Source organism: Euleptes europaea, chromosome 7 (genome assembly GCF_029931775.1).
Source record: "Euleptes europaea isolate rEulEur1 chromosome 7, rEulEur1.hap1, whole genome shotgun sequence".
In the NCBI taxonomy this organism is placed as follows: Eukaryota; Metazoa; Chordata; class Lepidosauria; order Squamata; family Sphaerodactylidae; genus Euleptes; species Euleptes europaea.
In genome coordinates, this window is record NC_079318.1 from 87,494,496 (window position 1) to 87,515,787 (window position 21,292).

The 21,292-nt window shown below is 49.2% G+C and overlaps 1 protein-coding gene across 1 annotated transcript in view; it reads left to right on the top strand.

Moving 5' to 3' along the window:
• LOC130481218 (sodium/calcium exchanger 1-like) overlaps positions 1-21,292 on the top strand; it is a 36,627-nt gene that overhangs the window by 14,590 nt on the left and 745 nt on the right. The window contains exons 3-6 of the mRNA XM_056853967.1: positions 5,547-5,653; positions 6,926-7,047; positions 9,216-9,315; positions 11,940-12,212. Of these exons, the coding sequence (XP_056709945.1) occupies positions 5,547-5,653; positions 6,926-7,047; positions 9,216-9,315; positions 11,940-12,212 (602 nt within the window). The remainder of the gene's footprint in view (positions 1-5,546; positions 5,654-6,925; positions 7,048-9,215; positions 9,316-11,939; positions 12,213-21,292) is intronic.

The window sequence follows — 21,292 nt, forward strand, 5'->3', positions numbered from 1 at the left end:
TAGCGGGAGAACTCCAGCCACCACCTGGAGTGGCAACCCTAGCTGGACTGGAAGCCTCTTCACCAAATCAGGTATAAATCTACTCTTATCTCTCCTGGGATGAACTCTGAAACAAACCTGGTTGCCACTTTGTAGTGTGGTGGAATTTGAATCAGGGAAAAGTCAGCTGTGGGTGTTATGTAACATGAAGTCGCTTCTGACTTACGGCAATCCTATGAATTAATGATCTTCAAAACATCCTATCATTAACAGCCTTGCTCAGGTCTCGTAAACTCACGACTGTGGCTTCCTTTAGGCAGTTATGCAGAGCATCAAATGGCTAGCACCTGTGTTATCACTAACCTACCTTTCCCCACCACCCCCAGAATAGTTCTGCAACTTTTAAAAAGGTCTGCAGGTTTTATTTTTTTTAAGAGTGAATGAGGAAGGCATAATCAGACATGTGCTGTTTCGCAAGTCATTTATATAAAATAAGCAGGCATTGTGTTGGGAGCACAAAGGGAAAAGCAGGACTGATGGCTGAACCGGCATGCAATTTGTTGGTATGTTGCCTATAACGGTGGACAAAGGAAGACACCCTATTTATATCTGTTGTCATTGTGCGAAGCTGAGAAATAATTTCCACCTTCTTTGACGTGTCGACTGAAAGCTTTGCTTGCCACACAGAGAAAGTGTTCAGAAAACCTTGGCCTGCTTAAACTGTTTATTGAAAGGCCTCTGTTAAAAGTACAGTAGAAAGGGCAAGATCCTGGAAACACTTCCCGGTGACTGTGTTTAATGGTGTTCCAAATGAGCCTCTAATTATACATAGGGATTAAGGGGCCGGTTCAGCCATCTGTCACATGTTTATCCCATCCTTCCACCAAGGTGTTCAGGGCGTTGTACGTGGTTCTCCTCTCCTCCACTTTATCTTCAAAACAACCCTGTGAGGTAGGGTAGGCTGAGAGAGAGTGGCTCGCCCACAGTCACCCAATGAGTTTCATTGTTGAGTGGGGATTTGAACCTGGGTCTCTCTAGTCTAGGGTTGCCACTTCCGGGTTGGGGAATACCTGGAGATTTTGGGAGTGGAGTCTGAGGAGGGTGGGGTTTGGGGAGGGGGGGATTTCAACGGGGTACAATGTCATAGAGTCCACCTTCCAAAGTGGCCATTTCCTCCATGTAAACTGATCACCTGGAGAGCAGTAAGCCCAGGAGATCTCCAGGCACTACCTGGAGGTTGGCAACTCTACTCTAGGCTGACTCTCTAACCGTTATAACACACTGGCTCACAGTGGTTTGTTCTGCTATCACAGGGTGGGGCAATGAGAAGAAATTTAGGAGAGGAGAACCAGGTTTTTAAATCAGAGGGCTGGACTTAGATATGAAGGCATCCTTGTGGACGCCACCACTATTTTAAGGTCATTAAAAATTGCCATGAGGGCCCAATCGGGCCTGCACCCTTACCCCTGGCACCTGTTCAAGTGCTGAAACAGCAAAAGCCCTGGGGGGTGGGGGGGTGGCCATTTTGGCCTTGGATAAGGCCCGGGGCGGGGAGGGGGGAGGGACAACATCACCTCAGCCTGCTCTGGTGTGGGCCCAGTCAGAATCAGGCCCTCACAGCCATTCAAAATGACTTGAAAATTAGGATTGCCAACCTCCAGGTACTAGTTGGAGATCTCCTGCTGCTACAACTCATCTCATTTTGTTCAGGTGAAAGTCCCTCCCTTCTCCAAACCCCGCCCTCCTCAGGCTCCTCCCCCAAAATATCCAGGTATTTCCCAACCCGGAGCTGGCAACACTATGTGTGAGGCTGGTGGGAGTTGTTGCCCAATCTCTGATGGAGCGGGCATGAGCCCCTGTCTGGGCGTGTATGAGCGGCTTAGGGTTTCCATCCTTCAGGTGGGGCCTGGAAATATCCAGTAATTAGAACTGATCTCCAGACTACAGGGATCCGTTTCCCTGGAGAAAATGTGTGCTTTGGAGGGTATTATAACAGGCTGAGGTCCTTCCTCTTCCCAAACCCCATCCTCCCAAGGCTTCGTTCCCAAATCTCCAAGAATTTCCCAACCAGAGTTGGCAGCCCTAGGGTGGCTGTTGCTTGCTAAAAGCTGGTGACCTGAGGCCCAGACAAGATGGCAGCAGGGTTGCCAGCAGTGTTACCAGCTCCGGGTTGGGAAATACCTGGAGATTTTTGAGGCGGAGCCTGAAGAGGGCGGGGTTTGGAGAGGGACTTCAATGCCATAGAGTCCAATTGCCAAAGCGACCATTTTCTCCAGGTGAACGGATCTCTGTCAGCTGGAGATAGGGTTGCCAGGTCCCTCTTTGCCATCGGCGGGGGATTTTGGGGGTGAAGCCTGAGGAGGGCGGGATTTGGGGAGGGGAGGGACTTCAGTGCCATAGAGTCCAATGGCAAAAGTGGCTTTTTTCTCCAGGTGAACTGATGTCTATCGGCTGGAGATCAGTTGTAATAGCAGGAGATCTTCTGCTATTACTTGGAGGTTGGCAACCCTAGCTGGAGATCAGTTGTAATAGCAGGCGATCTCCAGCTAGTACCTGGAGATTGGCAACCCTAGATAGAAGTGAGTGGGGGCCGCAACAGCCTGCTCTCTTTCTTCTTTTCCCCACTTTGCTGGGGGAGGAGCGTGGGCGGTTGGGCCCCCCCACAGCACAGGGCCCAGGGCAGCTGCCCCTGTTGCCCGTTTACAAAGACTGCCCCTGGGAGAGATCCCTTTCTTGTTTTTCTAGTCCTGTTTTGTAAGCCTTCAAACAGTAGCCTGACGCATGCAGGACTTTAGCTGGTGAAGCTTTTCTTGTCCTGAGAGAAAGATATAAAGATATATTTTTAAAAGAATTAAAATACACGGATAAAGACACAGAAATAAATGTTATGTAAGAATAGACATAAATAAATGCAAAAAAAGACTAATGTAGAATAGAAAAATAATGATAGATGTTACCTTGGAATTATATTGCTCCAGAGCAGTGTCAGCAATCTCCATTTTTTAATAAATGTGTCAGTCTATGTTCTAATACAATTCCTTCTATCATAAGTTAATGTTGACATCCTGGCTGGAGGCCTTTATACTGCTAAACATTTTTTTTCACCTTTCCCTCCAAATAAAGCCCCCCAGGCAGCTGAGCATCAATAAACAAAATCAGCAAAAAAAAAAAAAAAAAAAACACATTAAAATTAAAACGTCATGAATAATAAAATGGACTATCAAAACCGAAGCGGCAAAGGAGAGCCCAAAGAGATGAGAAATGGCAAATCACACACTTACCTACTGCCTGAATATTCGGGTGATCTCAGAAGCATGGGAGCAGGGCAAGTGGGGGGAAATGGTGGTGTCTTTAGAAACAGACACTCTGCACATGCTCAGAAGCACCTTTGCATGCAGTTTTACATGTTCCATGCAGTTTTACATGCAGTTTTACATGTTACTACACCAGTGTGGTGTAGTGGTTAAGAGCGATGGTTGGAACGGTGGAGTCTGATCTGGAGAACCGGGTTTGATTCCCCACTCCTCCACATGGGTGGCGGAGGCTAATCTGGTGAACTGGGTTTGTTTCCCCACTCCTACACATGAAGCCAACTGGGTGACCTTGGGCTAGTCACACTCGCTCATCCCCACCTACCTCACAGGGTGTCTGTTGTGGGGAGGGGCAGGGAAGGTGACTGCAAGCCGGTTTGAGTCTCCCTTCAGTGGTAGAGAAAGTGAGCATATAAAAACCAACTCTTCTTCTTGTCTACATGGCCAAGCCAGTTCAGGACGGGCTGACAGACCTCCACCACTCTGTAAGCACACTCAGAAATCTTTGCCCCGTACATTTTTACTCAGCCGCCTCCCCCCCTCCTGTCTCATCCCCTCTCTCCCTCCCACCCCCAGTGTCATCAGACACATGGAATTAATTTCTGGAAACGCTAATCTTTCACCCGCCAAACACTGCTGCAGCAACCTCTCGCTCCCAATTTGACAGGCTCTGACCTAATTGTACGAGGAGGGAAAGAGCGGCCCGGTTTGGCCAACGGCAGCTGTGGGAGAGCAGGAAAGTGTGTGGGTGAGCGAGCGGCTGGCAAGCCACAAGTCGAAGCGAGGCGGAGATGGCGCCAGCGTGGAGAGATGTGAACAAGCCTCCGCGATTAGACAGCGGCACACAGAGTAGCAACAGTGCGCGAGAAGGGCACTCGCGCGAATGAGCCGCTGATGGGTGGCAGACATGACTAAGCGTGAGGGTTTTTTTTTTGCGAGATGTGCACCTGCGTGCGCGCGCATGCACGCGAGCTGGCTGAGATTGTCACCTCTCCCAGCAAAGAAACTTCACTGTGCGGATATTTGAAAGAACACACAGGAGGTGTTCCTTCTATTTCCTTTAAAAAAAAAAAAATCTCGCCCCGCTTCTGGGCCTTTGACAGCAGTCTGGCACGAAGAGACATGGAGATGGAGAAGAAAACGCTTCACCTGTTGCGTTTCTGTGGGCCAGGCTGTTGTTAAAGGCCCAGGAATAGAGCTGAGGTGGGGAGGTGGCAAACTTCCCCCAGGGTTTTGAGGTAAACCGAGCTCAGTCTGGGAATGTGTCTCCACACCCCGTCCGTATGTCAGAGTCACTGTCTGGACTTTTAAGCATGGCTGTTTCCCTCGCGGTCACCCCTCCGACGACTTCGGGTCTTTGTTGTGATTACGCATGCTGTTCCCGACTGTTAGAGGTCACCTCGCTCTCTCCCCGCATTTTGCCTGCATTTTCGGAGACCTGTTTTATCTCGAACTTGATAACGTGGGGAAATGCAGGGGAAGAGCGAGGCGACCTCTGACGGTAGAAAACGGCGTGCATAATCACAACAAAGACCCAAAGTCGTCGGCGGGGTGACCGTGAGGGAAACAGCCACGCATAAAAGGCCTCTGTCTGAAAGAGCGTTGTCAGCTTTTGAACCAGCCTCCGTTCCTCTGCCTGCCTTCATAAAATTTGTATGCCAGGAAGCTCACTGCGTACTTTTGTACCAATCATTCTGTATCAGCCTAGCCTACCTCACAGGGCTGTTGTGAAGAGGAAGGATACCATGTACACCACTTGGAACTCCTTGGAGGAAAGAAGATGGGATGAAAATGCAACAGGGAGAAATTAGGCAGATCAAAATTTCCCCATCTCTGTATTTGGAAAAGTGACATGTTTGTGTGTGCATGTGTGCAGGATTGCAGGGTTCCTCGCCACTTCCAGAGGAGGGAGGAGGATAATCCACAGCCGGCACTCTGCAGACATTTGAAAAATTGCACATTATCTGTTCTATTATCTTTTTTAAAAATCCCGATCCTGTGTCTGAAGCAACAGCCTGGTTTGCAGAAATGTAGCAGGTGAAGTCCCCACCCCCCCAGGTATGGAGAGAACTAATAGGAAAAGCTTACTTGCTACATTCCTGCGCATCAGGCCACTATAAAAAGGCACAGGAGTACAGCCAGGAAAAAAAGCTGGCAACCATATGGGGAGGATGGCTTCACACACTGCATATGGACTGAATGACTAACGGCCCAATTATTGCCCTCCCCTATGGGAGTGGATGTTCTCTTTCCCAGGAAATACATTGAAATTAAAATTATTGATGATGAGGAGTATGAGAAAAACAAGAATTTCCATTTGGAGCTGGGACCTCCGGAACTGCTGGATTCTTGCCCACGGCACGGTGAGTGCAGAGGGAGAGGCAAGGGTGAATGGCACACACGAGGAAAGAGGGTGAGGAAGTCGAGGGGGCAGGATATGAGTTGGATCCTCAGAGTATGGCTGAGGGAGGAAAGGAGAGTGTCGTATACATATGATTTTTGAGTAATTGCTCAGGATCTGAGGCGGGGGGATAGTTCAGAGGCATGCGTGGCAGTCTTGCAGAACTGATGGCTTTGTTTCTGCAGCTTTGTTTCTGCAGAGCAGGGGTCCTGAAACTTTTTGAGCCTGTGGGCATATTTGGAATTCTGACAAGGCACGGTGGGCGCAGCAACAAAATGGCTGGCACAAAATGGCTGCCGCAGGAGGCGGAGCCAGGCACAAAATGATTGCCAAAGCTTAACTTCAGTAACACAGTGTAAATCCGTGTGCTGTGGTGATAGCTGCTGCAGAAGCAACATTTAAAGAAATCTGCACAGCCAATCAGAAGCCTTGCTGGGCAAAAGCCCTACCTGGTACCACCCACTTCCTATAAACACTTGGTGGGCACCAGAAAAGAAAATTATGCATGGTATGGAGAGAGGGGACAGGGAGAAGCTTTTCTCCCTCTCCCATTGTACTAGAATGGGGGGGGGTTATCTGCTGAATCTGGAGGGTGAGAGATTAAAATTAAATAAAAGTAAGTATTTCTTCACACAATGCATAGTTAAATTGTGGAACTCCCTGCCCCAGGATGTGGTGATGGCTGCCAACTTGGAAGGCTTTAAGAGGGGAGTGGACATGTTCATGGAGGAAAGGGCTATCCATGGCTACTAGTCAAAATGGATAATAGTCATTCTGCAGACCTACTCTCTCCAGGTTCAGAGGAGCATGCCTATTATATTAGGTGCTGTGAAACACAGGCAGGATGGTGCTGCTGCAGTGGTCTTGTTTGGGGGCTTCTTAGAGGCACCTGGTTGGCCACTGTGTGAACAGACTGCTGGACTTGATGGGCCTTGGTCCGATCCAGCAGGGCCTTTCTTATGTTCTTATGTTCTAAAAGGTGTTGGCGGGTGCCAGGGCACCCGTGGGCACCACATTGGGGACCCCTGCTGTAGAGTTTTTCAGTGGGTGCTGAAGGTGTAAAAGAGATCCTCGCCTTTCTTTCTGACCCTGCCTCCAAGTCTTTAACCCGGGAAATGTTTTGGAGGTGAAGTTTTTCCTAGCAGTGAGATGAAACAACAGTGGGAAAGCTTAACAGAGGTGCCAGGTCCCTTAAGCATCCACTGGTCACAGCTTGTCTGCTATCGCCTGCCAGGTGACTCCAACGAGAACCGTCTGCCTGAGGCAGACCAGGAAGCAATTGCCAAAATGGGTTGCCCCAGCCTGGGAGAGCACGTCAAGCTTGAGGTTGTCATTGAGGAGTCGTACGAATTCAAGGTGAGGCTCCCCTTCTCCTCCGAAAGATGCCCACTATCCCTCTCTCCCTTCTCCCAGCTCAGCATCCTGGAGCTGCTCCCACAATGTCCCCCCAACACTTTCTGGGCTTGCTGGACCATTCCTCTACCAGAAGTCTCCCCAAATTTCTCTACTTTGCAATCTCTTTGGCCCTTCCTAATGTCCCTGGGGCTGGTTCCCAGTTAGGGTTGCCAACCTCCAGGTAGTAGGTGAAGATCTCCTGCTATTACAACTGATCTCCAGCCAAAAGAGATCAGTTCACCTGGAGAAAATGGCCGCGTTGGCAATTGGACTCTATGGCATTGAAGTCCCTCCCCAAAACCCGCCCTCTTCAGGCTCTGCCCCCAAAAACCTCCCTCTGGTGGCAAAGAAGGACCTGGCAACACTATTCCCGGTTCCTCATTCAACAAAGATTTGCAGACACAGCCTGAATAGGCTACCTCAAATGATACCCTATGGGATCCTGGCCCCCTTCGAGAAGGCTGTAGAGCTGTGGATGTCCAGACCAAGGACTGTCAGAGCATGGGACCCACTAAGTTACTAAGCATGTGACAGGAAGTAATGTGATAGAGCAGGGGTGGGGAACCTTTTTCCTGCCAAGGGCCATTTGCACATTTATAACATCATTCAGGGGCCATACCAGGTGTAGATCTCCTGGCGGGGGGAGAGGCTAGGTTTGCCAGGTCTCCAGCCACCACCTGGAGGTTGGCAACCCTAGGAGAGGCTATGCAGAGGAGGGAGGGAGGGAAGGAAGGAAGGAAAGAGAGGGAGAGAGGCTTCCCCCCCCACATGCACACATCCCTTCCTGGCTTCCCCCCCCCACACACGCATGTGGCCCTGCGGCGGCAATGGTGGCAGCTTGCGCAGGAGAGTCTTCGGGCCTCACCAAATGATCTCGCGGGCCTTAAATGGCCCGTGGGCCGGAGGTTCCCCACCCCGTGATAGTCACCTGATAGAAAGAGGGCAGAGTCAGAGTTATGACCTTACCATTGTCAAGGCGAGTTCCACGAGGCAGCTGGAGATCTCCCGGAATTACCACTGATGTCCAGGCTACAGAGATCAGCTCCCCTGGAGAAAATGGCTGCTTTGGAAGGTGGAGTCTATGGCATTACACCCCACTGAAGTCCCTCCCCTCCCCAAACCCACCCTTCCCAGGCCCTTCCCCCCAAATCTCCAGGTATTTCCCACCCCAGAACTGGCAACCCTAGGCTCTTGCTACTGTGCATGCAGAGAGGGGCAGGAGGCATGACTTGCTGTCTCTGTGAATGCACACCAGCCTAAGGTCCTTCCGAAAGATAGCCAAAAAACACATGGCTCTTTAGAGACATGTGGCCCAGCCAGTGAGATTGCGCGACCCACCCGAGGGTTAGGGTGCCAATCTCCAGGCGAGGCCTGAGGTTCTGGAATCACAACTAATCTCCAGACTACAGACACCAGTTCCCCTGGAGAAAATGGCAGCTTTAGATGGTGGACTGGGTTGCCAGGTCCCTCTTTGCCACCGGCGGGAGGTTTTTGGGGCGGACATTGAGGAGGGCGGGGTTTGGGGAGGGAAGGGACTTCAATGCCATAGAGTCCAATTGTCAAAGCAGCCATTTTTTCCAGGCGAACTGATCTCTATCGGCCGGAGATCAGTTATAATAGCAGATCTCCATCTAATACCTGGAGGTTGGCAACCCTAACTGTATGGAATTATATCCTCCTGAGGTCCCTCCCTTCCCCAAACTCCACCCTCACAGGCTTCACCCCCAAATCTGTAGGAATTTCCCAACCTGGAGTTGGCAACTTTAGCGAGAGTCCCACAGGCCGATCGATCGATTGATCGATCGATAGATAGATAGATAGCTACCCTGATCCTGCCCAGTGCCCTCTTTTTCAACCTTCTTTGAATCTTTATCCCTCATTTCCGTGCCACCTTATGCTCCAATAGCCTTGTCATCACGGCTGGTTAGGCAAATGGCAGGGGGGCACCGCGCCAAAGGATGCAGTGACATTTTTCCACGCCATTCTTGGCCACTGGCACCGAACGGCCAGGACAGTGTGGAAGATCACCTCTTGTGGTGGTGAAAGAGGGGAATGTACTGCAGGAGGAATTGCTCCCATCTGCTCTCACCCTTTCCCTTGTTATCGCCTCTTTCCCCCTCTTCTTCCAGAGCACAGTGGACAAATTAATCAAGAAAACCAACCTGGCACTCGTGGTGGGCAGCAGCAGTTGGCGGGAGCAGTTCGTTAGTGCCGTAACCGTCAGCGCCGGTAAGAAAGGGGTTGGAAATCACTAGGGCGGGAAGGCCAGGTGGGGCTGGCACTAGGGTTGCTAGCCTCCAGGTGGGGCCAGGAGATAGGGTAGCCGACCTCCAGGTGGCTGGCAATCCCCTGGGATTACAACTGACCTCCAGACAACGGAGATCAGTTCACCCAGAGAAAATGGCCGCTTTGGAAGGAGGGCCCTATGGCATTATATGCTTGTGAGGTCTATCCCCCTCCCCAAACCCCACCCTCTTCAGGATGCATCCCCCAAATATCAAGGTATTACCCAAACCAGATCTGGCAACCCTACCAGGTAGGGTTACCAGCTCCAGGTTGGAGGGTTGCCAACCTCCAGGTGGTGGCAGATCTGCTTTTACAACTGATCTCCAGCCGATAGAGATCAGTTCACCTGGAGAAAATGGTTGCTTTGGCAATTGAACTGTATGGCATTGAAGTCCCTCCCCTCCCCAAGCCCCGCCCTCCTCAGGCTCTGCCCCCAAAACCTCCGGCTGGTGGAGAAGAGGGACCTGGCAACCCTACCAGGTTGGGAAATACCTGGAGATTTTTTGGGGCCCTGAGGAGGGTGGGGTTTGGGGAGGGGAGAGACTTCAATGCCATGGAGTCCAATTGCCAAAGCGGCCATTTTTCTCCAGGTGAACTGGTCTCTATCAGCTGGAGATCAGTTGTAATAGCAGGAGATCTCCAGCCGCCACCTGGCAGTTGGCAATCCTATGTGTGAGTGAACCGGACAGCAAAGGCCCTCTAGCTCTGTTTCTGCTATCATCAAGGCCCTCCCCTTGGAGAGAAGGCTGCGTCCCTCTTTTGCTGCAGCTCATTAAGTTTGCTCATGTGCCAGAGGAATGTGGGCTGCTCATCGGAGAAGGAAAATATTTGCCAGGAAAGCACCAAATATTGCCCTCCTCCCCATGCGCAACAAACAGATGTCCAGCACTTCCTCCCAGATGGTTCTGAACGGTGCCCCGGCAGGAAAATCAGACGCTGTTCTCTCCCGCCCACTCCCCATCTGCTCTGTGGTAAAAATACAAGGACAATAAACTAAATAATTGACATGTTCCTTCTTTTTAATGTTGCCTCAAAATCCGCTGCCTCAGGTAGGTCTGGGCCTACTTCTACCACTACCAAAATTACCTTTCATGCATTTTATTCCACCCTTCCTCTAAGCCTTAGACTCCTTAGAGTCTAAGGAGTTCAGGGTGGTGTGCACGAATCTTCCGCCTTCTGTTTTATCTTCACAGGAACCCTGTGAAGTAGTTTAGGCTGAGAGAGAATGACTACCCCCGTGTCACCCAAGAGATTTTATGGGAAGCAGGAATATGAGTTAGGGATGCCAGCCTCCAGGTGTGACCTGGGGATCCCTTGGAATTACAGCTTATCCCCAGAATACAGAGATCAATTCCTGTGGAAAAAACAAATGCTTTGAAGGGTGGACTTTATGGCCCTGTGCCCCACTGAGGTCCCTGTCCTCCCAAGGCTCCATCCCCAAATTTCCAGGAGTTTCCCCACCTGGATCTGGCAACCCCCATCCCGGCAGGTGGCCGGGGGGGGGGACCTGGCAACCCTATTCCCCAGCTCTAGTCCAAAAGACTCTGGCTAACCAAATGAGCAGAAGTAGAGAAGCTAAGCATTGTGAGGTGTGGGAGACACCCCACCCCCAGAGTGGCCTTACTGGAATACCCTCGCCCAAAGAATCACAATCTTCCCTCATCCAATAATCACCTCAAACTATGTTTTAAAGTGTTAAACTTGAGTAGGCAGACCTCCCGGCCTCCCTCTTCTTTGCCCATTTCCACTCATCATGGCAGTAACGATAAAGTAGCTGGAAAAGCGACGTCACAATGTTGGCATGATGTCACTTCCATCAAATACCTGGAAGTGATGAAATCTCGCTGACATGAAGCTCTAGGAGTTGGCCAAAACTCAGATTGCACAGAGAAGCCATTGAAATTAATAAACATCAGCACATCTTTAACAGAAAAGAAGAGAGTTTAAGAATGAATAAGGCTTGGCTTCCTGTCCTGAAAACCTCCAAACTAACGAAGACTACAGTCCACAATAGCCATGCTGATTAGCTTTGGATTTCATATGTTAACAGATCACTTCAGGATACATATTAACATACCACACCCTCATTAGCTCATTATCTTGATACTTACAGGACAACGATTAGCACATTATCTTTGATACTTTTTGCAGGACAATGACTCAGCTCAAACCCAACCCCTTTCTGACTATATATTACTCTTCCTACACACTTGACACTGAGAGACACTGTCCTTCAGTGTTACTCCTCTGAAGATGCCGGCCACAGCTGCTGGCGAAGCGTCAGGAAAGAAAATACCAAGACCACGGTCACACAGCCCGGATAACCTACAAGAACCAACAAAAATCATACAGTTTGGGCCAAACTGTATGATTTTTACCACAGAGTTTTGGCCAACTCCTAGAGCTTCATGTCAGCGACATGGCACCACTTCCAGGTATTTGATGGAAGTGACATCATGCCATGATGACATGGCTTCCACATATTCACCATTGGCCCAAATGGACGATAGATAAGATCACAGTAGCCATGTTGGTTCACTTTGTATATCTGTTCTGTCCCCCCACAGGTGACGACGAAGACGATGACTCGGGCGAGGAGCGCCTCCCCTCCTGCTTTGACTACATCATGCACTTCCTGACGGTTTTCTGGAAAGTTCTCTTTGCCTTCGTGCCGCCCACCGAATACTGGTGCGGCTGGGCCTGCTTCTTCGTCTCCATCTGTCTCATTGGGGTGCTCACCGCCCTCACAGGGGACTTGGCCTCCCACTTCGGCTGCACCGTTGGTCTCAAAGACTCCGTCACGGCGGTGGTTTTCGTGGCGCTGGGCACCTCCGTGCCTGGTTAGTGAGGGGCCGGGTGGGCGTCGAGGGCAAGCAGGGAATATGAAAACATGGCAGTATGTGAGCAGGGGCGGTTGATCCAGTCACAGAGGCGAGGGTTAGAGACCAGGTTCTGAATGAGCCCAGCCCTCATGAACAGCCCTCATGACGACCCTATGAATCAGTGTCTTCCAAAATGTCCTATCTTTGAAAGCCTTGCTCAGATCTTGCAAATTGAGGGCTGCAGCTTCCTTTATTGAGTCAATCCATCCATTGAGTCAATCCACACATGAAGCTGCCTTCTACTAAATCAGACCGTTGGATATTGTCTACTCAGACCGGCAGCGGCTCTTCAGGGTCTCAGGCAGGGGTCTTAAACATCACCTACTTGCCTTGTCCCTTTAACTGGAGATGCTGGGGACTGAACCTGAGACCTTCTGCATGCCAAGCAGAGGCTCTACCACTGAGCCATGGCCCCTCCCATAAGAGCTTCAGACCAACGCATTAACAGCTCTAACGCTGAGCTACGGCCCCTCCCCATCTGGCTGCCCCTCACACTCTAGGAGTACATGGCTAGGAGTGAAGCTTTTCCTGGCATGGAGATGCTTTGGCAGGAAACCCTTCACTTGCTCAATTTCTGTGCCAACAACAAAAGGCAGGAAATGGTAGCAGCAGCAATTAACATAAACATTGTCTTATGGTGTCCGGCCAACTATTATTCAGTGTTGCGGTCACACAAAGGCCACTCAGATGCCTCTGGATGCTCTTAGGCAGGAGGTGAAACCCCCATCCTACACCTGTCGTTTGTTCCTTGCATACAACATTGAGTGGGCTGTTTCCACTTCCATTTGTCAAAGCAAATGAGCATTGCCAGTCCTAACCTCTTTGTCTTTTGTCTCATCCTGTCGCTGACCTTTGTCTCAAACACATGCGGTAGCCGCGTATATGTTAGAAGGCTGGACCAGTTTTACTATCCTCCCAAGAAACCATGGGAGTTGAACATAAGAAGAGCCCTGCTGTATCGGACCAGTGGTCCATCTAGTCCTGTTTCGTACAGGGGCCTCAATCAGTTGCCCCAGAGGGCAAGGAAGGACGGCACAGAGGCTGAGGTCTTTCCTTTGATACTGCCTCCCAGCTAGGAATGCCCACTCCAAGTCGTAAATTCCTAGAGATTTGGGGGTGGAGCCTGGGGAAGGCAGAGTTTGGGGAGGGGAGGGTCCTTACCAAGGTCTAATGCCATGGAGTCCATCCTCCAAAGCAGCCATTTTCTACGGGGGAACTGATCTCTGTAGTCTGGAGATCAATTACAATTCCAGGAGATGTTGAGGCCCCACCTGGAGGTTGGCAACCCTACCCCTAGCACTGTTATTGAGCGGTTCATTGCCTCTGAATATGGAAGTTCCCTTTAGTCACCCTTGCTAGCAGTTGTTGTTTGAAGAGGGGGTCTGGATTATATGACTACCCTTATAAAAATTATAACTACCATGGCTTCTTAGGGAGGGAGAATGGAAATTGTGACTGCTGTTCTGGTTTAAAACTAGTTTATTTTCTATTTCTCAGTGGTAGAGCATCTGCTTGGCATGCAGAAGGTCCCAGGTTCAATCCCCGGCATCTCCAGTGTAAAGTGATGCATATTGGGGCAAAAAATCCCAACTTCACATATACACTGATGGGATCTGTGCTGGCAGCAACAGACCAAGAAAGGGATCTTGGGGTGGTAGTGGATAGCTCAATGAAGATGTCAACCCAGTGTGCTGCTGCTGTAAAAAAGGCAAATTCCATGCTGGCCATAATTAGACGAGGAATAGAGAATAAAACTGCTGATATCATACTGCCCTTGTACAAATCTGTGATGAGACCACACTTGGAATACTGCGTACAGTTCTGGTCACCACACCTAAAAAAGGATATTACAGAGCTTGAGAAGGTGCAGAAAAGAGCAACCAAAACGATTAAGGGATTAGAGCAACTGTCCTATGGGGAGCGGTTAGGATGCTTAGGGCTGCTTAGCTTGGAAAGAAGGCGGCTAAGGGGAGACATGATGGAGGTCTATAAAATTATGCATGGTTTGGAGAGAGTGGACAGGGAGATGTTTTTCTCCCTCTCCCATAATACTAGAACACGGGGTCATCTGCTAAAGCTGGAGAGCGAGAGATTCAAAACAGATAAAAGGAAATATTTTTTCACACAACGCATAGTTAAATTGTGGAACTCCCTGCCCCAGGATGTGGTGATGGCTGCCAGCTTGGAGGGCTTTAAGAAGGGAGTGGACATATTCATGGAAGAGAGGGGTATTCATGGTTATTAGTTAGAATGGATACTAGTCATGCTGCATACCTATTCTCTCTAGTATCAGAGGAGCATGCCTATTATTTTGGGTGCGGTGGAACACAGGCAGGATGGTGCTGCTGCACTCGTCTTGTTTGTGGCTTCCTAAAGGCACCTGGTTGGCCACTGTGTGAACAGACTGCTGGACTCGATGGGCCTTGGTCTGATCCAGCAGGGCCTTTCTTATGTTCCAGTTAAAGGGACCAGGCGAGTAGGTGATGTGAAAGACCTCTACCTGAGACCCTGGAGAGCCGCTGCTGGTCTGAGTAGATACAGTGAGGGAAAAAAGTATTTGATCCCCTGCTGAATTTGCCCGTTTGCCCTCTGACGAAGAAATGACCAGTCCATAATTTTAATGGTAGGTCTATTGTAGCTGTGAGAGACAGAATAACAACAGGAAACCCCCCAGAAACCCAGAAGACAAAAGTCAGAGATTGATGTGCATTATAATGAGTGAAATAAGTATTTGATCCCTTTGCAAAAGATGACTTAGTACTTGGTGGCAAAACCCTTGTTGGCAATTACAGAGATCAGACGTTTCTTGTAGGTGGCCACCAGGTTTGCACACATCTCAGGAGGTATTTTGTCTCACTCGTCTTTGCAGATCCTCTCTAAGTCAGTAAGATTTCGAGGCTGATGTGTAGCTACTCAAACCTTCAGCTCCCTCCACAGATTTTCGATGGGATTAAGATCTGGAGACTGGCTAGGCCACTCCAGGACTTTAATGTGCTTCTTCTTGAGCTACTCCTTTGTTGCCTTGGCCGTGTGTTTTGGGTCATTGTCATGCTGGAATACCCATCCTCGACCCATTTTCAATGCCCTGGCTGAGGGAAGGAGGTGCTCACCGAAGATTTGACGATACATGGTCCCGTCCATCGTCCCTTCGATGCGGTGAAGGTATCCTGTCCCCTTAGCAGAAAAACACCCCCAAAGCATAATATGTCCCCCTCCATGTTTGACGGTGGGGATGGTGTTCTTGCGGTCATAGGCAGCATTCCTCCTCCTCCAAACATGGCAAGTTGAGTTGATGCCAAGAGCTCGATTTTGGTCTCATCTGACCACAACACTTTCACCCAGTTCTCCTCTGGGTCATTCAGATGTGCATTGGCAAACTGCAGACGGGCCTGTACATGTGCTGTCTTGAGCAAGGAGACCTTGCGGGCTCTGCAAGATCTCAGTCCTTCACGGCGTAGTGTGTTACCAACTGTTTTCATGGTGACTATGGTCCCAGCTGCCCTGAGATCATTGACAGGTTCCCCCCGTGTAGTTCTGGGCTGCTTCATCACCGTTCTCATGATCATTGCAACTCCATGAGATGAGATCTTGCATGGAGCCCCAGACCGAGGGAGGTTGACAGTTAGGGTTAGGGTTGTCACCTTCTCACCAAGCTGCTTGTCAATAGTCTTGTAGCCCAGTCCAGCCTTGTGCAGGTTTACAATCTTGTCCCTGACATCCTTGGACAGCTCTTTGGTCTTGGTCTAGTTTGGAATCTGATGGATTGATTGCTTCTGACAGCAGAACCCTAACCCTAATCTGGCTGGTTGATAGGGGATCAAATACTTATTTCACTCATTATAATGCACATCAATCTCTGATTTTGTCTTCTGCATTTCTGGGGGTTTTCCTGTTGTTATTCTGTTTCTCACAGCTACAATAAAACTACCATTAAAATTATGGACTGGTCATTTCTTCGTCAGAGGGCAAACGGGCAAATTTAGCAGGGGATCAAATGCTTTCCCCCCTCACTGTAATACTGACTTTGATGGACTAAAGGTCTGATTCAGTATAAGGCAGCTTCATGTGTTCATGTTCATGTTCTTCCTTGGAGGGCTCCCATCCAAGTAATAACCAGGGCCGACCCTGCTTTGCATCTGAGATCTAACAAGATCGGGCTAGTCTGGGTCACCCAGGTCAGGGCTCAGTTCTGCTTACTAGTGCATAAAAACGGTAGCTTCTTTGCTTTAAATATCTCGAGACTGCTTTCCAAATTGCAAAAGCTGAAAAGAAATGCATTTCGTATCTTCTTTTATTTCCCAGTTCACCGCGTGCCAGGACACCGCACAATCCAATCAAACACAAAGATGGGGAGGGGAGAGGAGGGGAGGGCCAAGGGCCCGGTAGGGTGGAAAATCCGCTTAGACACTAAGGCAGGTAGCTTGTGGCAGGCCTGTGGGCGGATAACACTGGGACCGGATCCAGATAAAGGCCAGTCCACCCTCTCCCCGGATGCTTATTGGATGCCCCCCCTTTCCCCAACACACACAGTTGACAATGGGCTTTTGAAAATCCCAGCTCCGCGATTGCTATTTAGGATGCACAGCAGAGCTTGGGGCCAGCCTTGTGTACATATTAATGAATTGGATGAAAGAGCAGAAAATTTAACTTCTTGAACATGTGACTGAGAAAGCCGGCGGCGAGGGGGGCGGGAGAAGCCATTGTATTTAACCGGCAGTCTGGAGAACAGGATTAGAAGCCAGAAAAGCGCTCTCAATGGGTTGGTGGAGAAATAGCGATAAGACTCGGGCCGCTGTATATGTAAAAAGTTAACCTACTAAAGTGCTTAAAGGACAAAGTATGTATACTACAGGGCGGAGAGTGAAAGACTACAGAGAGGTCTGAATGGGAGACAGCAGAATGGGAAGATGTAGCTATGGGTGGGGGAGAGATGGCAGCCATCATTTTTAAAAAGGCAAAGATATATGGTGGCTGATGCTTTCACGCGATGGAGCCTGTTTCATTGAATGTATGGGATGGGCACATGGACACACACAGCATAGATGTCACATGAACACATGAAGCTGCCTTATACTGAATCAGACCCTTAGTCCATCAAAGTCAGCATTGTCTACTCAGACCGGCAGCGGCTCTCCAGGGTCCAAGGCAGGGGTCTTTCACATTGCCTAGTCCCTTTAACTGGAGATGCCAGGGATTGAACATGGGACCTCCTGCATGCCAAGCAGATGCTCTACCATTGACCCATGGCCCTGGTTAGTACTTGGACAAAAAAATGCTCAGTGGTAGGGGTGATCTCTATCACCTGGAGATCAGTTATAATCCCAGGAGTTCTCCAGCTACCACCTGGAGTTTGGCAACCCCGGAGTAAACTAAGCAGTGGGGTTCCACAGGGGTAGAGATTAATGCTATTTAATTTGTTCATAGATTATCTTGAATTGTGAGTAAGTAGTAGGCTTCCAGCTTCCAAATGGGGCCTGGAGTTCTGAAATTACAAATGATCGCCAGACTACAGAGATCAATCTCTGTAGGGGCCGAGGCTTGGTGGTCGAGCATCTGCTTGGCATGCAGAAGGTCCCAGGTTCAATCCCCAGCATCTCCAGTAAAATGGACCAGGCAAGTAGGTGATGTGAAAGACCCCTGCCTGAGACCCTGGGGAGCCACTGCTGGTCTGAGTAGACAATACTGACTTGGATGGACCACGGGTCTGATTCAGTAGAAGGCAGCTTCAGGTGTTCATGTAATCTTCCTGGAGACAATGGCAACTTCAGAGGGTGGACTTTATGGCATTATAGCCTGCTGAGGTGTAGTGGTTGAGTGGTGGTTTGGAGCAGTGGACTCTGATCTGGAGTACCAGGTTTGAGTCCCAACTCCTCCTCATGAGCGGCGGAGGCAAATCTGGTGGACGATTTGTTTCCCCACTCCTACACATGAAGTCTGCTGGGTGACCTTGGGCTAGTCAAAGCTCTCTTAGAGCTCACTCAGCCCCACCTACCTCACAGGGTGTCTGTTGTGGGGAGGGGGAGGGAAGGTGATTGTAAGCCGGTTTGATTCTTCCTTAAGTGGTAGAGAAAGTCGGCATATAAAAACCAACTCTTCTTCTCCCCAAACTCTGCCTCTTCAAAGAACCACCCTCAGATTTCCAGGAATTTCCCAAGCCAGAATTGGCAACCCTAGGAGGGGTGAGGTGATTTAGTGTACAAATGAAACCACAGTATACAGGATGGTGAAATCCAAAGTGGATTGTGAAGGGTTCCCAAGGGATCTCCCCTCACTGTGTGGATGGGTGACAAAGGGAGGGCCTCATTGGTTCTGTTTAAGGGCAGGCGGTGCACTTTGGAGCAAAAAAAAATCCAAACCTTAAATATACGCTGATGGATTCTGACCTGGTGGTGACCAATTAGGAAAGAGATCTTGGCGTTGGGGCAGGTAACTTAATGAAAACATCGACTCAGCATCTACGCAGTAGTGAAAGCATCAAATTCTGTGCAAGGGATTATTAAGAATGGGGCTGAAAATAAAAGCCAGTACTATAATGCCTTTCTATAGCGTTCCCTGACCTAGATGTAGGGTTGCCAACCTCCAGGTAGTGAGGAATCAAAGTTATGCACTTGTTGAAAGCTCAATAAAGCACATAAGAGCAATATGCAAACAATTGTATTCAGAGAAAAAAGAACCTCACTGCAAAGGTATCCAAAGGATATAAATACTGAGCAAGGTAAGTTAATACACAATGAGAATACAAAAAATGTGTACAAGAATAAGTAAAGAATAAGTTTACCGGAAGCCCATTGCGTCTGATATTTATTCCGTGCTCTTTTGGACTTTACCATTCTGGATAGTCTATTATTGTATACCTGACTTATTCTTGTACACATTTTTTGTATTCTCATTGTGTATTAACTTACCTTGCTCAGTATTTATATCCTTTGGATACCTTTGCAGTGAGGTTCTTTTTTCTCTGAATACAATTGTTTGCATATTGCTCTTATGTGCTTTATTGAGCTATCAACAAGTGCATAACTTTGATTCCTCATTCTCCTATTTTGTACTTGGAGCCCGATTTTGAATACTAACCTCCAGGTAGTAGCTGGAGATCTCCTGCTATTACAACTGATCTCCATCCGACAGAGATCAGTTCACCTGGAGAAAACGGCTGCTATGGCCATTGGACTCTATGGCACTGAAGTCCCTCCCCAAACCCCGCCCTCCTCAGGCTCTGCCCCAAAAATCTCCAGGGGTTTCTCAACCTGGAGCTGGCAACCCTACCTAGATGGCCTGGGCTAGCCCAATCTCGTCAGATCTTGGAAGCTCAGCAGGGTGGGCCCTGGTTAGTATTGGATGAAAGACCAACCAAGGAAGGCCAGGGTTGCTATGCAGAGGAAGGCACTGGCAAACCACCTCTTATTTGTCTCTTGCCTTGAAAACCCTAAATGGTTGCCAGAAGTCGGCTGCAACTTGACGGCGCTTTCCACCACCACCATAGCTCTATGGTGTAACATTTGAGAATACCATGTAACAGATCCAGTTGCCATATCTCAAGACATATATTGTAGCACTTGGAAAGTTCAGAATGAAGGTGGGGCATCTTCCCTACAAGGAAAGGCTGAGGAGTTTCTGATTTCTTCGTTTGGATAATAAATGACTAAGGGGTAACATGGTCAAGGTTTCCAAAGTTCTACATGGGGTGGACAAAGTAGATAGAAAACCTTTCTCCTTCTCCTGTAATACTAGAATTCAGGGGCACCCAGTGAAGTTAATGGGAAAAGATAAAGGTAGTCCCCTGTGCAAGCACCGGGTCATTCCTGACCCATGGGGTGATGTCACATCCTGACATTTACTGGGCAGACTATGTTTATGGGGTGGTTTGCCATTGCCTTTCCCAGTCATCTACACTTTACCCCCAGCAAGCTGGGTGCTCATTTTACCGACCTCGGAAGGATGGAAGGCTGAGTCGACCTTGAGCCAGCTACCTGAACCGACTTCCGTCGGGATTGAACTCAGGTCGTGAGCAGAGCTTTTGACTGCAGTACTGCAGCGTACCACTCTGCGTCATAAGGCTCTTTTAAGTTAATGGCAATCAGATTCAAAATTGACAAAAAGAAGTACTTCAGTATTCAATGAGTAATGAAACTGTGGAATCCACTGCTCGTGGACATAGTGACGGCCATGCGCATAGATGGCTTTAAAAGGGGATTAGACACATTCATGAAGGGGACGTAGAGCAATGGCTATTAGAGATGACTGAATGGAAGCTCCATATTCCGAGACAGAAATCCTCTGCGATACAGAACAGCAGTTAGAAGAAGCTTTGGCCTTTGTACCTTGCTGGAAGGCCTTCCAAGGGTATTTGGTTGGCTACTGTGTGAAAGAGGGTGTTGAGCCAGTGGGATGAGGGTTTTGACCCAACATAGCAAATTTATGGCCTTTGCATAGTCTCTGGAGGGAGAATTGGGGTGCTCTCAAGCACATCCCTCTTTTCATATGTGAAATGCAAGGAGGTGGACCCCCCAGTACCTCTATCTATCTATCTATTGAGAAATAGAGATCAGCAGCAGTTGGGCAGGGAAAGGCCCAAACTGCTTCATCTTGGATTAGGGTTGCCAGGTCCCTCTTGGCCACTGGCGGGAGGTTTTTGGGGTGGAGCCTGAGGAGGGCGGGGTTTGGGGAGGGTAGGGTCTTCAATGCCATAGAGTCCAACTGCCAAAGCGGCCATTTTCTCCAGGAGAACTGATCTCTATCGGCTGTAGATCATTTGTAATATCAGGAGATCTCCAGCTACTACCTGGAGGTTGGCAACCCCATCTTGGATGGTAAAAAAAAGATTTCCAGACGTTTTGGTCAAGTTGTCATTAACTAGGGTTGCTGACTCTGGCTGGGAAATACCTGGAGATTTAAGGGGAGGAGCCTGAGGAGGGCGGAGTTTAAGGAGGGGAGGGCCTCCGTAGCATATCATGCCATAGAGTCCACTCTTCAAAGGTGCCATTTTCTCCAGGGGAACTGGAGTGTTGCCTGGAGATCTGGCAAATCTACGGGGCCCA